The sequence below is a fragment of the Sciurus carolinensis genome, chromosome 4, assembly GCF_902686445.1.
Source record: "Sciurus carolinensis chromosome 4, mSciCar1.2, whole genome shotgun sequence".
Classification (NCBI taxonomy): domain Eukaryota; kingdom Metazoa; phylum Chordata; class Mammalia; order Rodentia; family Sciuridae; genus Sciurus; species Sciurus carolinensis.
Genome location: NC_062216.1, coordinates 24,609,981 through 24,627,275, shown reverse-complemented (window position 1 = coordinate 24,627,275; position 17,295 = coordinate 24,609,981). Strand labels below are relative to the sequence as shown.

At 41.7% G+C, this 17,295-nt stretch overlaps 1 protein-coding gene across 3 annotated transcripts in view; it reads left to right on the top strand.

Moving 5' to 3' along the window:
* The window catches only part of Mfap3l (microfibril associated protein 3 like), a 36,955-nt gene that overhangs the window by 13,425 nt on the left and 6,235 nt on the right, over nucleotides 1-17,295 (top strand). For all 3 annotated transcript variants that reach the window (XM_047550407.1, XM_047550408.1, XM_047550406.1), the window contains one exon: nucleotides 7,404-7,833. In XM_047550407.1, the coding sequence (XP_047406363.1) occupies nucleotides 7,431-7,833 (403 nt within the window). In that variant the 5' untranslated portion in view covers nucleotides 7,404-7,430. The remainder of the gene's footprint in view (nucleotides 1-7,403; nucleotides 7,834-17,295) is intronic.

Below are 17,295 nucleotides of genomic sequence, written 5' to 3'. Positions count from 1 at the left end.
AGAGAGAGAGAGAGAGAGACCTCCACAGAGGAGGGGGTCCAAAACTGATGTCCTGCCTCTTTTATCTTTTCTTGACTCCTCTTTCTATTATCTTGCCAATGTGGCCAAAAGGTGGGAAAGAAGCCTTCCAGGAGTACCTCTCCAAATCTGCCCTGAAAGAGAGGAAGGGAGCTGCCCAGGAGGTACTTCATTAACAACTCCTTGTTGGGAGGAACAAATTCCCTGGAGGCAGGTAACCTTGGCAACAGGTCAGAGGAGGGAAAAGTCTGTAGAGGTATTAGCATTTTATTTCCTTCTGAATCAGCCCCCATCTTCCTGACCCAATCATTCATTATCTGTGTGGACTATCTGTCCTTTTGCGCCCCCCCTCCTTAATCTGACTTGAATATTTGTGGGATCAGAGGCATCAGGAATCTCTATACCCAGATAGATTAGCACATGTCAAAGAAAGCAGTCAGAGAACCTGTCTTCCCATAATACTGAGTTGTATCTTCCTATAATACAACTGGGGCATTTGAGAGAAAACTTTTTTACATCATTAGATTGGTGCTGTCCAAGGGGTTGTTCATTGAAATTCCACAGATTTCTTGGCCTTTGACTTTGGATTTCCATAGTCCACATTCATAGATCACCTTAACAACCTAAAAATTTAGTATATGTTGGTCTTGAAAGATGTTAAAGTGAGACAGAATGAGCCAGTAAGAATTTTGGTGTTATATTTTTTCTTTAAAATGGTTAAAATCATTTTTAATTTTAAAAGATCTATGTGGGGGCCAGGGATATGGCTCAGTGGTAGAGTGCTTGCCTAGTAGGGTGAGGCCCTGGCTTCGATCCTTAGCATCACCAAAAGTATAAATGAATTTTAAAAAAATCTGTGTGGATATTTGTAGGGAATTATAATACATGAGAGAGAAAATTACAGAAATTCATAACTATAGTGGCCTTAGTTTTGAAGTTAGCATTTAGTCATGACTTCACAAGTATTTTAGTGCCTCTTAATTCCTGTGAGGTCGGGTTCCCTCCTTTCATCCTGAGTGGAAACCTATCAGGAAGTGTCTTTAAGCCAAAGGCAGTTTTTGTGTTTGAACATCATTCAGGCACAGAAAATCTTGGTGACTCTCAGTTTGCTGTGACAAAATCCAGTTGTGTAACTATACAAGTTATTTGTCATAGTGGATGGGGAGATGCCAGCATAAACACTGCCAAGAAAAAACAATAATGTATATTCACATAGTTCAGAACACTTGTAAACAAGAGGCCCTTTCTCTGCCAACTCCAGAAATACATGGGCAGTGAACTTGTTGATTATAGGTAGAGGAGCAAGAAATAAGAAATCTTTTCATTAACCATCTTTAGATAAAATACAGCTGTTGGGAGATAAGGAAGAGATCAAATTTAAAAAGCAATATTGTGATGTTTGCTAAATATTATCTCTTTGTAGAAAATATTCTCTGGGAAGTCTTCCCAAAGCCCATGAGTGAACACATGAAGCTGAACAATCTGTCCATTGTAGCTCTTGTTAAATCCTCGCTTTGGAATCTGTGTTCTTTGTTCTTGAATGTTGAAGGAGTCCGTTTTAAGCTGGCTGGATCAAAGTACTCAAGGTTTACTCTTAGTGGCTGAACATCTTCTGCAACATTGGAGTGCTATTAACTAAACTGTTCACGATGCTGTCCATTCTAAGATTCCCAGACTGACTGGCTCAAAAAAGATCATCTGTAGAATATTCCCCAACATCCAGAGTCACAGAACGTCATATGTTCCTCAGGCAATGCTTTGTGATTCACTCTGAACAACTGCCATTGGTGTCCACGTAAGTGTGGCTTTGTGCAGCACGTACAGGGATGTCATTATGAGTGCCTCATACTGAGGAAACCCTGCAGAACTGTACATGGGTTTCCACCAGCCAGGGGCTCTCCTTGCATTTGAGAAGATGTTTCCTCAGCACAAAACACAAGTGCAAGATCACATGCAGGGAGGAATATCAGAACTTTGGGACACTCTACAGATGCCATGGTATGGGGAGGGGGTGGTCAGAAGGATGAGACCCTCTGTGTGCCCTGGACCTGTAGCAAGGGGATGGTGATGGATGCTGGGTAGACCTTCAACAACCATCATCTCTAGTTGTCTCCCAGGTGTCCAGTGTCCCTTCCACCTACCCACCCCCAAGCCCAGGGCTCCTGGAGATTAATTAGGCTGAAGTGATCTGTCTCTATCGCTCCAGTTGAACCATGAGTGGATGTGGCCTATGATTTATTGAGTTCTGTAGCATTCCCCAGCCCTAAGCCCCTGGCAGGGTGCCCAGCGCATAACTAATGCTTTTTTTTTTTTTTTAATCACAACTGAAAGGGCATGATATATGATAGTAGATTCTTACTAAAACTATTAATTCATTTGTGGTAGTCAATTCAATACTTTATTTTCAAAAATAAATTTTTACAGTTTTAGAGTAAAAACTCTTCAATACACAGAGTCTGTAAATTATGCAATGTTTTCTGTCCTATAGTAACCTTAAAACGGGACAGGATGGAAGTACGAATGGAAAGGAGGGAGGAAACCAGTTTCCCACATTAAAATGCACATCTCTGTCTCTGTACCTCTTGAGGATTCTAAGAAACTAGTTGACGTTTCTGAATAGTCAATAATATTCCAGCCCAAAGTGCCTCCTGACTTTATTAAAGTATCATAGCACAGTAGTACCCCCTTCTTTTTATTCTTGCTAGCACACCGTATTTGAAAGTAAAACACCAAGACTTGAAAATAGCTCTTGACTTATACATTTTAAAATTCAGTTTGATCTTGCATTTGTTACATTCTCCCTAATGATGAGAAAAATGTGCATTCATTTGCTAGGACCTGTCTCCCACTTGACTCTGATTCTACCTCAACTCGAGGTACTTAGGCATCTGCTCTGGCCTACACATCAGGAGTCAAAGATCAGTGACCCTGGCTCAGGGTGCTCACTGTAACTTGAGCTCAGAGGAGCAGCTGACACATTCTGTGACTCGAGTCCCTCCCTGTGCTGGATGTCATCTCTAATGACTTCTGGAGGTGAGATGATAGTCACAGAGATATCAAACAAAACCCACACAAGGTATGTCTTTTAAATGACGTAACTTAAAAATGGACTCAAATAGAATTAAACAGACAGCATTACCCTATATATATTTATGATTAACACAAATATTGTGAATCTACATTGTGTACAACCATAGAAATGAAAAGTTGTACCCCATTTGTGTACCATGAATCAAAATGCAGTCTATAAAAATAAATTTAATAAAAAGAAGCTAGAAATTAGATTTTCATATGAAATTCTCAATTTTTAGCATAACTTATTTTTTTTAATTGCATAAGCCAAAAAATAAAAAATAAAAAATTTTAAAAATAGACTAAAGAAGCCCAGTTTTAGTAAAGGTTGTTTTGTACATGCTGATAATAATTCTTGTCTGTCAAGCCAAACAGTAAGTAGTTGATGTATATTTGATCATGAATCCTTATCATTATCTTTTGCTTGGTTAAGCACTTAACCAAAACACACAGCCAATCAAAGTGGTTAGGACCCGAATCCTGACCCCATGTCTGTCTAAAACCTGAGGCTGTGCTCCTAACCACTCTTCTATGTTGAATATTTCAGCTTACAACTGCCTGATAAAAGGAAACCACAAGTTTAACCAAGTAAAAAAAGACATTTCCAGAGTCAGAGCAGTATCTGTCGTGTGACCACAGCTTGCGCTATCTCCCTCAGCCAGGGTTCTGCTGGTCGGGAGATGTGCTGGTCACTAAGGCACTCGGGCAGTCCAGTCAGGAGGGAAATGTGGAAATCTACACACCAAGAAAACTCTCTTCTACTGAAAAAAATATGCGATCCGAAGCTAATTTATCACCACCAGGGATTGTATACAGAATGGAACCATCATTTCTGCCCTTGGGTAGATCTGCGATCATTCGACAAGTCCATGGAACATCCTATGCGTCAGCGGGAGCAGCAGGAGACACTGCAGATAAATGAGGCAGATGGCATGGCCATCCAGTGTTGGCATGAGGATGGACATATAGATCAGCAGAATATAATAAAGGGTTCAGAGACAGATGTACGTACGTGGTGGTTTCTGACAGAAAGGCAACATGATGCACTGAAGAAGGGAGCGTCTTTTGCACAGATGGTACTGAAACAACTGGAGAGCCATGTGGGGAGGAAATGTAACTTAACCCTTTTGGGGAATACACAGAAACAACAGCACTGGATCCATATGCACACTAAAACTGGCATGGGGCGCAACAGGACTTTCGGAGGTGATAGGAACATTCTGCATCTTGTCTCTGGTGGTAGTTACATGGGTGTATAAATTTGTCAAAATTCATTAAAATGCACACCTAAAATGGGCTTACTTTATTGTGTCTAAATTATTATTACAAATAGATTTTTAAAAATAAATCATACCCTCTAATAACTCCCTGGCTTAAAATTCCCCAGTGATCACTGAATAAGATCCAAACTCCTTACTCGGTTCTGCAGAGCCCCAGGTGGTCTGGGCCCGTCCATCTCTCCAGCCCATCCTGCAGCGCTCCTTCCCTTGCTTCTTCATCTAGGCATTTGCTTTGTTTGTTCCTTCTTCTCAAAGCACTCCTTACCCCAGACTTGACATCACCGGTCCTGCCTCCGGGGCCACCTCCTTGGGGAAGTTCTCCCTGACTGCCTAACTCAGCACTGAATGTATCATGTTGTGTTTTTCAAAGCAAGCATCACTAACCGAAATCCTCATTAACACGCGTACTTCTCTATTGTCTGTTTCTTCTGATGACCATGTAACATGAAAGCTCTTTCTTGTCTTCTCTTATCTCCTCAGGACCAAAAATAATGTCTACCCCATAGCAGATGTTCAGTAAATATTTTTGAATCGATAAAAAGCTAAGGAATTCAGATTTTATAATGCAGGCAGTGTTGCCAAGTCAAGGAATAGCACTGTAAAATTTGGGTGATGGATTGGTACCTCCAGTGGTGATAGGGACTGGATGGGAAATGGGAAAGACTGGAGGTGGGCAGATCATGTGAAGGCTGGCACATGGTTTCTGGTGAGGAGATGGGGAGGCCTGAACTGAGGCTCACTACCACACAGTTTCTGCTAAGAGGAGATGGCAATGATGGAACAAATCCAAGCAATATTTAAAAGGTGAAAGCAACAACGTGTAATTCAGGGACTGGGGATATAGCTCAGTTGGTAAAGTGCTTGCCTGTCAAGCACAAGGCCCTGGGTTCAATCCCAGCACTGCAAAATAAATAAATAAATAATTCTTTTTTTTTTTTTTAAGTGTGATTCAGTGTTCTGGGAGCTTGTAATGGATGAATTGAGGATAGACCCATGCACAGCATGAATGATGGCCCCTTGAACTTAAACTTGGCTTCCAGGAAACGTAGCATGTTTGCAGATAATGAGTTCAGTTTTACTGTGTTAACTTTAAGTTGTCTGCAGAATGTCCAGGTAAAGACATCCAGTGGGAAGTTGGTAATATCAATCTAAACTCAGAAAGAGGACCGAGAACATGGACTTGGGAGGTGTTAGGTTGTGGGTGGGACATGGGATGTGTTGTGGGCATGGGATGGAAACTTAGGAAGAACTATGGGGAAGTGCAGATGTGGGCCAGTGAGACTCTAGGGTGATGAGAGCCGGCAGGAAGCCGAGGGCGGAAACCTGGGAGAGTTTTGAGAAAGAATAGTTAATAGTGTCCATGGCCACAAACATTTGGTAAGGAGTGGACAAAAATTGGTAACTAGGAGTGACAGGTGGCCCTGAACAAGAACTGTTTAAGGAAAAAAGCAGATAAAATTCTGAAAATGGTAGTTTGAGGAGTGACTGGCAGGTGAGGGGTTTAACATAAGATAGGGGATGCTTTCCAAAAGGTAGGAAGGTGCAGAAAGGGAATTCATGCCTGCACGTTTTAGTAGGAGAAAAGTGGTGTTTCTTGACTTATTTTGAAAAAACAGAAATACCACTGTGCTAAGGTGGTTGATTCACAAGCTGAAGATGTCCATACCAGAATGGAAACAGGATACCGAACAGACTGAGCACTGGCCAACAGACTGCCAGATGTCACTGAGGGCCCAGTGAGGTCTGGAGAGCATTTCTGCATTCTGGAAATAATTACTTGGTTGTACAATTCTCTCCAGTGTGCTTCAGCTTCTGGGGAGCAGGAGCTGGGATGACAGATGTTCTGTTTGATCAACCTCATGGACGGGCGGAATAAATGTGGCATGAGGACAAGGACTGAGGATTTGGGGGATTATAGTCGATGTGATTGGGTCTGGACTGAGACAAAAACAAAGCATACAGATCAGGAGTCAGGAAAGAGACAGACACTGAGAAAAACAGAAGGGCTAGAAAGCAGTCCGGCAGACCCGATTCCTGCTACAGGAGGCTGAGGCAGGAGGATCACAAGTTCGAGACCAACATGGGCAACTTAGGGAGACCCTGTCTCAAAATAAAAAATAAAAAGAACCGGGAAATAGCTCAGAGGTAGAGCACCCCTGGCTTCAATGCCTAGTGCCAATAGAAACAAACAAATAAAACAAAACCTGGAAAGCCTAGTGAGGGGAGTAAGATCTGGAAGGATGGTCGATTGTAGTTAAAGATGATTTATTTAGAACGTCATAATTACTTGAAACTTGAGAGCTTAGAATTTGGAGACCAGGTGTGACCGTAGGATTAACGGTGGGAATGTAGGATTGAGGAGTAGTTGAAGGTTAGATCTTTGGACATAGAATGCAGCCACCCCTAGTGCCACCCCACACATCCTGATGTTGCCCACTGCCTCTGGGAGGCAGATGAGGATTGAAACCAGGGACTTCAGGGAGAGAGAGGGGCCAGGGGCAGAGAGCTCACAGGTACAGGGGAAATCGCATGAGGTACAGGGAAGGAATGTCCTGGAAGTCATAATGGCAAGTTCTGAGAATGGCAGACTCATTCCAGAGAGTCCTTCCAAATGCTGGCTGAGCTGGAGGAGGGAGATAGACTGAAGTGATGTTTCCTGGAAGAGGCTAAGAAACACCTCCGGTGAACACTAAGGTCACAATGAAGACAGGTGACCGGGTAGAAAGAAACCTTGTCATGCTGAATGAAAGACGCCTCAATTTTTGAACTCCATGAAGTAAGGGGACATCAGTTTAAAAGGAATATCGTTGTTCCTACTAAAGAGCTATATGTTTTAGTAGCAAAAGATAGCAAAGTCACACTGTTGAGATTTCTGTGAAACATGGAACTTAACATTGGAACACGTTCTTGATTTGTGTTTTATTTAAAAATGATGTGGGTTAGTATTTGAGCGGGATTGCTAACTTTTTACGAATAGTATTTTAAAGTATAAATTGTAATATTTATGTGTGTGTGATTTTTCTCTCTTAACAGGTTTTTAAGCAAGCACCAACTCCATGGATGCAGAACAGGTTTGCCCCATGGCCTGTTCTGAACAGCGTATTGTCTGAGACAAGATTCCACTGGCAAACCATCTATTGCCTTACCGAGCAAGCAAAGAAGATGGATCTATTGAAGAGCCATCTGACTGTGTGCTTTCTACCTTCTGTGCCCTTTTTAATCCTAGTGTCCACTCTAGCAACTGCTAAGAGTGTGACTAACAGCACTTTAAATGGCACTGACGTGGTCTTGGGCTCTGTGCCTGTAATCATCGCCAGAACTGACCATATCATCGTCAAGGAAGGGAACAGTGCCTTGATTAATTGTAGTGTTTTTGGCATCCCTGAACCACAATTTAAGTGGTATAATTCCGTTGGCAAGCTGCTGAAAGAAGAAGAGGATGAGAAGGAGAAAGGAGGAGGAGGTACGTACGCTTCAGAGTTGTCTTGAATATCATAAAATATAAACACAGACAGGCCAGCACCCTTAATGTTAGTTGTTCTCATGGAAATCACTTAAAAATACTATTTTGTCTTGTTTTTCAGAGGCAGGAGAGAGAATATATATCCTTAAAGATTGAAAGCAGTAATTCATTTTTTTTTTCACTCATTGATTAGAAGGCAAGGGGCAAACATTGAAGTCTTTTAAAGGCCTCCTAGAATTCTATGATATAATACACTCAAAACCATTATAGAGACCCTAAGTATATGTTCCATTTGCAAGGGAGTTTTGTTTTCTTTCATGGAAATGGCTCAAATAAACAATATAGCAGTTGTTTAGCATTAAATGTCAGTTTAATTCATCCACTGTGGATTTGAAAACCATACTTCTTAAAAGAAGTCTCTGTGCAAATTCTCAGCCACTGGCAAGGATCATCCTGTGCTCCTTGGGAACCTGGCTGAAGTTTTCAGACTGAGCCCAAGAGGGAGGGAAAAAATGGCATGGGACAGTAGGGGAATGCTCGATTTTTAATGAATGAGTTTCTGACCCAAAAATGTGAATCGCCTTCCTAAGCACAGCCAGAGAGGATGGAGTCCTAGGGAATCAGTACACTTCTTGTTTTAGATGTGAGAAGTAATTGTCTGAAAACCCAGGCTTGATCTGATTGACCTGAAGGAGTTAATCTACTTTCCTCAGCATTTCACTGTGTGATAAAGTAGGGCAGTGGGGTGGGGGAGTAAAAAGATCATTGTTCTGGAGTGGCAGATTATTCCTTTTTTTCATTCCTGTTGGGCCCTCCCCTTTAACCAGTGAACAATCCCCAGAAGAGCTTCTGCTCCAGGAAAACTTACATTTTTAATCTCTTTCCTTCATTTTATCTTAATTGCTCTGGAAAAAAAAAAAAAAGAAGAAAGAAAAGAAAAGAATAGAGGCTAATGCCTCCTACCTCCTCAGGAGTTAAGTGAATGGAATTTTCTTGCAATTACATACTTCTGTCATGGCCTGCCATGTTCCCAGTGGTTAAGGTGGCCAGAAGTCTAGCTGCCTGGGATGCGGGCTTTTGTAATGCTATCACTGACACTTTTTGGTTAGCTATCCAAGGTTGTACAGTGTAATAAAACTTCTTCCCTTAAGTCAAAATATTATATTTTATGAATCATGAATGTTTATGCTAGGAGGGTAGAAATCTTTCCCCATCACGTAAAATTGTAGGAATTTTCAGCTAAAAGAGCCTTGACAGACACTATTGTTCAAATCCCCTTTTACTGACATTTTCCCAAGGTCCTGCTGTTAAATTAAGTGGGTATGACTAGAGCCATCTCTACTGAGAGCCGAATGCTAAGGGAACACCCCACCCCCCACTGGTTTCCATTCCAGCACCCCTTCCTCCACAACTGTACGTCAGGAGGATGTGACATCACACTTACGAAGGCAGGGCGGTAGCCATGGTAACGGGCACACTTAGGCCCCTGTCCCTTACCAGACCTTTCTGCTGTGTAGGGCCACTGCTAAGATATCAGTGTGACTGAATTGAGGGGAACAAGAACTCCAAGCTGAATCTACCTTTCACATGGACCCTGAAGCAAAGGTTATCCATGGGTGTTGAGGAGTTGGGTTTGGGGCACTAAGCGGCTAAGTCCTAAGAAGGAAGAAAATCACAGGCCCAGCATCATGCTGTGCTGGGGCCTAAATTTCACTCACAAAGCTTTGAGCATTATCCCTGAGTTGTACCTGAAATATGTAAAGCCTTCATTGAGAAGGTCCTTGTAACTGTGAACTCAGTACTGGCAAGCAGATGCCATTCCTTGCCTTCATCTGTATGTGGAGGGGTTGAACTAGATGGTGGTCACATTTGGTTCAGTTTTCTTTATTTGTGGAAGCTCAGACTGTCTATGGTGGTGACCTGTCAGTGAACGCCAAGCTCCAGGTTGCTGTCTGACAGCTTTTGGCATAGAGAACTGCTCTATCAGAACTTAGCACTCCTGCTATAGCCTGCAGCCTTGCTGATAAATCTGTTAACTGTTTCAAATCTCATAAGATGCACTTTTGATTTTTAAAAAGAACTCACAATACTAGTACTTGATGTTCCAGCTCAGCTTTTGTAATTATAATGCATAATAATAGTAATTTCAGAGCAGAAGTAACATCGGGTAATACACAAAGCATTACACCTACCCACCAAGCAACACATAGAAAATAGCAGAAAGGAGAGTTTAAATATTAGAACTCAGAGCTAGAATGGCCTGTTAGAGAACCCACAATCTTTTAACTTTTCATTACTAATGGAGGAAATATCAATTTCATAACACAGACATAGATTTCAGTTTTCAAACCAATAGGCTAGAAGTTAAATGGAGCCATATTTAATTTATAATTCAACAAAGTTGAATACGGAGTGAAAAAATGATGCTAATATCCCAGCCCCCTAACCTAGATACAACCATTTAAATCAAACTAAAAAAACTAAGATAATCATCATTAACAACTACCGTCATTTACTAAGCCCCTGTACTGAGTAACATATTGTTTCTAATCCTTATGACGAGCATGGCAGTGGGTTTTATTAATCCTCCCATACAGAGATGAGAAACGGGGTCAGTGGGGCAGATGTCACACCACCAGAGCATGGCCAGCTGGTGTTGATTCTCCCTCTGTGCCACCAGCATCTGCTGCCCTTAAGGTTGCAGAAATATTGAAGGGCCGCTAACCCAGCCTGAGGGAATGTGGGAGGAATCCCTGGGTGGAAGAGTCATCATGACCACCAGCAAAGCTAAACAGAGTGAGAATCCGTGGACAGCCTGTGTGTGCACATGGGACACACACACAACTGCATTTAGAATCACCCGGTGAGCTGCTCATGGAGGATGACTTACTCTGGGATGAGCCCAGAAGGAGACGCGTGGATTTCTCAGTCAGACTGAGAAAGTGAGAGAGCTGTTATTCATGCTGGCTTCACCAGTCCCAGACAGAACGGGCTATGTCCTGTCATTGGCAGGAGCAGCAGCTGGTTACTTGGCTTCTCTGGTGCTTATCACTTCAGTTTCACAGGGTCAGGAGGGGCTAATGTGTAATTTGTATCTGGAAGGAGATTTTTTTTTTTTTCTTTTTTGGTAGCTACCAAAGAAGTTGTGGGATGGTCCATCATCCATATTGCAGAAGTAACTCAGAATTCAAACAGCAGGAGTAACCCCAAATGGCCACAATAGCTACTGTTTCCTATTTTCTTTTTGCTAGAGGTAGAGTAGAAATGTGTAGTTGCCAGGAAGTATGACGAAAAAATTCCAATTATTTCAGGTACTAATAAGCCAACATTTTTGTCATGGCTTCTTACTGTGATTTTAAATCATTTAAATTCACATTAGCACCTTTAAGGTATGATAAGTGTTTCAAGAAAGCCAGCTGGAGCTGGAGCAGGGGCACAAACCTGTTAATATCAGCAAGTCCGGAGACTGGGGCAGGAGGATCCCAAGTTCAAGGCCAGCCTCAGCAACATAGTGAAACTCAGTCTCAAAATCAAAAAATGGGGGCTGGGAAGATAGCTCAGTCGGTTGAGTGCTTGCCTTGCAAGCACAAGGCCCTGGGTTTGATCCCCAGAACTGCAAAAAAAAAAAAAAAAAAAAAGGGCTGGGATGTAGTTCAGTGGTAGACACTCCTGAGGGAGGAAGGAAGGGAGGGAGGGAGGTAAGGAGGTAAGGAAGGAAAGAAAGAAGAAAACCAACTGGTGCAGACCCTTGTAAACACATCTGACTTGATAGAGATTAAATTTGAAATTCTTCCTTTAAGTTAGGCTTTCTGTGAATTTTTCATGCTCTTGTAACATCCTGTCACCAAAAATACTTAAGAATTTTCTTTAATGAAAACATAGATGAGTTAGCTGAGCTGATTTGCATAAAGTTCACAGTGGTCAGGGCTGCTGTTCTGGTATTGTGGAATTCATTGCTATTAGTTTACATTGTTCTGTTGTTGTTGTTGTTGTTGTTGTTTTGTGAACTCTTTAATAAGCTATGAAATGTATTTTAACTGGTTCTGGGAGAGACAACAAGCCAGCCAGGTTTTAAGACTGCAGTATATGACCTCCCTACTTGACATGCATATACATATCACATACATAATGTGTCAGCGTGTCAGTACCCATGACATCAAATGCAGAATATCTTCTAGCTCTAAGATCAGTGTGAAGTAGTATATTGACCTATGTAAATATTATACCAAATTCCTCATTTATTACACTGCATACTTGTGAAAAAACTCATCAAAATACATTAAAACTTATGTAATTATACACACACACACACACACACACACACACATATATGTATAATTGGAATTTCAGAAGACTCACACCAGTGTTTGAGCAAGTTCCTTGACTTTTCCAAGTCAGTTTTCTCATTCATGAAATATAGATAATACTTTTGTACTACCAAGCAGAGTTTTGAGTCTTGAAAAAAAAACTATTGTTTAGTAAATACGTAGCATACTACTTGGAACATAATAAGCTCTCAGGAAGTGACAGCCATTGTTATTATTCTAATAGTATAATGTACAATATCCTCTTCACATGCCAGAATTCCAGTTTCTTAGTGTAGTGTATTTTGTAAAGAAAATAAATCATTTTCTGGGTGATTTCTTATTCTCAATCTCAATTTCTCAATCTTATAAAAACTCTTTTAGTAAACACCAGAAAATTTAATATTCCATACACATTATTTGAAATTTCAAAATAATGTTGCAACCCCTATGGTAGCAAGTTTGTTCATTTCCCCTTCAGAGGACTCCCTTCCCTGTGTATCACTTTTGTGTAAAAGTGCCCTTTGATTTCCAATACGCTTTTACCTCTGAAAAGCAGAGTGTGTGGAAATTTCAAAGGATACACATCTTACCCAGGGTAAGCTTTACATTTGCCCAATCCAGTGATTTTCAGCTAGAACCTGTTTTCTACCCAGAGCCCATGTGGCCAAATCTGAAGACATTTCTGATTATGATAACAGAGGTTGTCGTGGGGAGTGATGTTACTGTGTAGAAGCCAGGGATGCTGCTAAACAGCCTACACTCTACAGGACAGACCCCTACAGCAAACATTATCCAGCCCAGAATGCTTCAGTGCCAAGAATGAGAAACCCTGCCCAACCCAAAGGAAGGCCCTTTGGCTAACTAAAAGGAAAACTTCCAAAGTAGGTTTTGGAGTCAGGTGTTTAAACCCATAACATATTTAATGTATTTTTCCCTAAGAGGGTTTAACTTATGGCATATTTGTTTTATATTAAGCGCTGACTTGGTAACTGCCATTTATGTGTTTCCTTAGAGAGTTGTCCTTCATTTTGGATGTGAGCCCCTATAGCTTCAGTCTGAGCAGAGAAAAGACCCCTTCAGCTCCATCTCCAATACAGAAGACAACTGGGACTCCCAAAATGAAAGTTATCCATCTGAAGCAAATGTAGGGTGCTCTTGTTTGGGGAGACCACCCATAGCTACCCTCAGAAAAGACTATTGCTAACCCACACGGAATTACGTGCTTGGCACTTTTTTAAACAAATTAAAATCACTAGATCAAATTAGCTAGAGTATCAGATGTTTCCTTTTACAGAATGTAAAAAGGCTGTAGGTTCTTATCAGGTATTAATACCTTTAAGCATAACAGAACTGCAGGTTCTAAACAGCAAAATTCTTCCACGCCCACCTTCCTGAGCCTGGCCTGTGTTTTCCCAGGCTACCTCTGCTTCACATGACCTGGGCAGTAGCTTGCTAGAGTTGCCCTGTTATTCTCTGAGGAGGATTGGTGGGTGCAGGGGGGAGCACAAGAGCCCTTGCAGCTTGTGATGTTTATAGCCTGATCCTTTGCAGTGGCTTCAAGGAGCTGTCATCTACTGCAGAAGCCTTGAAACAGGTGCAGCCATGCAGTACTAAATTTGTTTTCAATTCTGTTTTGTAAAAAGGCATGGGTTCTTTCTCTGCAGTAGTCTGTATTAGTGGAAAACATGCACCACGTTTATTGGCACAAACACCATATTTTGTGCTGATTTGAAGGTCAATTCAGTGGGAGACCTCATTCAAGTGAATATTCTGTTTATGTTTGCATAAACTTGGGTTGGGCCTCTCACCACCTGCATATTTAAGTTGAGTTCAAGAAAATAACACACTTGTTTTGGTAGATTGAACTCTCCTCCTTGGAAAGCAGGGGTACGTGAAACTTTAGAGTCCAAGTATCTAAAGGAGATTGTGAACAAAGTTTTAATCTGTTTACCCCACTCCTTGGGGATCTAGATAAACTGCATCAGTTTGTTTATACATTCATATTCACCAAGTGTATGGTATCTCTGGGGACAAAAATCCTTTCTTTCAAATAAGTAATTTGTGGAAAGTTCTGAGCTTGGTATTTGGGTATACTGTTAATTTTCAATGCTTAGTGATCCTCCAGAAAAGCTGGGAAGATTTAGGATTTCAGTTAAGATGGATTTTGGAGAAAAACTCTAATGACAGAGTCTCTGTAGACTATGCTATCTCTTTCCCTGTGGTTTTTCATTTTCTGCGTGTGTTAATGCTGCGCATTTCTATGCAGCAGTAATCTGGTCAGAAGTTGTTTGCATGAGCAATAGATAGTTCTGCTGGTGCCATATATTGGTTGCATGTTGAGTCACAATGACCCCTATTGCACAGAATTTCTTGCTATTTTTAAGTTTTTAACTGTAGCCATGTGATGCTATTAATCTTGTTACTAAAAGGTCTACCTGGCACTGTCCTATTGATATCACACTGTGCCATAATGTGTGCAGGCCACCATGCTGAGCACATTTATGCCAAGTCAGTCACCTTCCTGGTATAGGACAGAGCTATGGCCCAGAGACACCTGGCAGAGAAAGAAAGCTCTAGAGCTATATCCATGGGGAGAAACATTATTTTGAAAAGGAGATTATTTTTCATTACCTTGATTTTCTTGCATTCATTATTGTTTCCCCAATCTAGGCTTGCCTGATTGTATGAATTTCAAGGAGTCTAAAACTGAGTCATAGGCTACAATCATTTTAAATTTTGTTGGATGCCTCCAAATCAATCTTCCAAAGGTTTGATCAACCTAACTTCCTGCAATGCCTGGGTGTGTCTTTTTCCCCTATGTGAAAGGTCAACATTACTTTGATGCCTTTTAATTTTAATTTATTTAATCAGTAGTAATTTTGTACACTTTGACATTTTTGCAGTCATTTTTTTGTGTGAATTACCTGTTTATATCCTTTTCCCTTTTTCTTCTTTTGGGTTTTTGTCTTGACTTGCTTAATTCACAGGAGTTCTTAAAATATTATAGTCATTAAGCATTTGCCTGTCAAATAGTCTAGAAATTTCTCCCAGCCATTTGCCTTTAACTTTTCTGTAATATGACATTTTATGGTTCAAAAATCACGATTTGGAGGAAATCTGCATTTTCCTTTACAGACTTTTTGGGTTTTGTTTTTAAGACACTAGGGATCGAACCCAGAGGCATTTTATCACTAAGCTACATCCCCAGCACCCCCTTTTTTATTTTTTGAGGTCAGGTCTTGCTAAGTTGCTTAGGCCTCACTAAGTTGCTAAGGTTAGTATCGAAGTTAAAGATTCTCCAGCTTCAGCCTCCTGAGTTGCTGGGATTACAAGTGCCATTATGCTGACACATGCACTTCTGAGATTCCTAAGATGCTTGAAAAAAGGTTTTTCTATCCCAGACTTATAAAAATATTTTTTATCCTCTAGTAATCTTTTACTTTTAGTTCCACATTTATATCTTCAGAGTACTTGGAATTTTTTATGGATTTCATAAAATAGGGGTTTACCTTTACTTTTTGTCAAGTGACCAGACTGTTACCCTAATAGCTATCCCCACTGATTTGAAATGCTGTCTTCCTCTTTTAAAAATCCCCATACTCAGCCCTATCTGCTTCCAGACTTTCAGATTTTCCTCACTGATTTAATCAGGGATCAGAAATGGCTTGAGATGTGATGGTGGAGTTCGAACTGGGCTAAGAATGGGTCAGGCTGGGACTTGGCAGGGAGGTAGGAGAGCCTGCCAGGCAGAGAGGAAGTGGGTAGGAAGGTCCTGGGACCCCTCTAGGACAGGTCTGCCTGGGAAGGCTCATGTCAAATGAGGTACAAAAGTAGAAGGGCCAGCTGCTCTCCTCCTGGATACACAGAGCTCTTGCCCACAGTGGGCTCTCTGTGATCGCCCTGCATTCCTCTCCAGCCTTGTCTCCATCCGCGCCCTGCTCCATTTCACACGTGGCTTGTCAGCTGCAGCAGCTCCCATGTGTTCTGGCTTTTGCTCACATGCTCCCTCCCTCTGCCACCCCCCTCTGGACTTCAGAGTCTTTTACTCCCATTCCTCTTCTATCCGCCCCGGCTAACATCCCCCCGACTTCTAAGAAGCCCTTACCCTCCCCCACCCAACCCACGTGCTCACCCTCAGCACAGGCACTAACTAGACCTTCTGCAGGAGTCTGTTTCCCTGTTGGGCTGGGTGATTTTTGTAGTCAGGAATCCCGTCCTAACTCCTCTTTGTATTCTCCTCCTCTAGTGTGGAGCCTGGTACACGGACAATTTGTTCAATGATATTGGTTGATTGAATGAACGAACAAGATAAAAAAGATCGCTGCCCTTCTAAAAATCTCAGCTTTGTCGTGCAGCGTAGCGCAGGCATTGCAGTTACAGCTCAGACACAACATCTGCAAAGGAGGGATTGTCGCCACCACACTTGGATTCACATGGGAGAGATTTTCACGTGTGACTCACATGCCTGGGGTTTCTGGGGGAAGACTGACAGATTCCTGGGTGATCTCCAGTTGTACAACAGTGCCTTACCTTACAGGACGGCAGTGGGAAGAGAAGGGGTGAGGAAGTTCATTCCAAGGGGTTTACAGTTTGAGCAGGGCATAGGAAATGAATGAGGGAAGAATGCTTTACATACACATCTTTCTTGTTATATTCAGAAAGTAATGGTTAAGTGGCTGCCTCTTCTATTGCCTCCAAAATCAGCACCTCCAGAACTGACTTGGCATGAGCTGCTGGCAGTTCAGGTATTTATTTGTACTGAAGCAGTGAAGCTTCATGAAAATTTAATGCATAGCTTTGACATTCCTACTCGGTTACAGTTTAAACTAGTTGGGAACATCAAGTTGTGTGTACTTGCCTCATGTGGGTAGCACTGAAGATCCAGTGACAGTCATCATGGGTGGGTTTTTGTTTGTTTGTTTGTTTATTTGTTTGTTTTTCTAATCTTTTAATGTCTGGCAGCCAACACCAGAACCCTTCCAGAACGAGTCTCGTGATAAGGTGCTTTTAGACGGAGATGCATGTGCTCAAGGTGTTCCTGCCTGGGCAGGTACAGCATGCAGATTCTTCCTAACCTGGCCCAACCTGATGGGGGAAGACCCCAGAACAGAATGGGGTCTCTTTCTAGTTTTCAGAGCTCTATGAAGTAGAACAT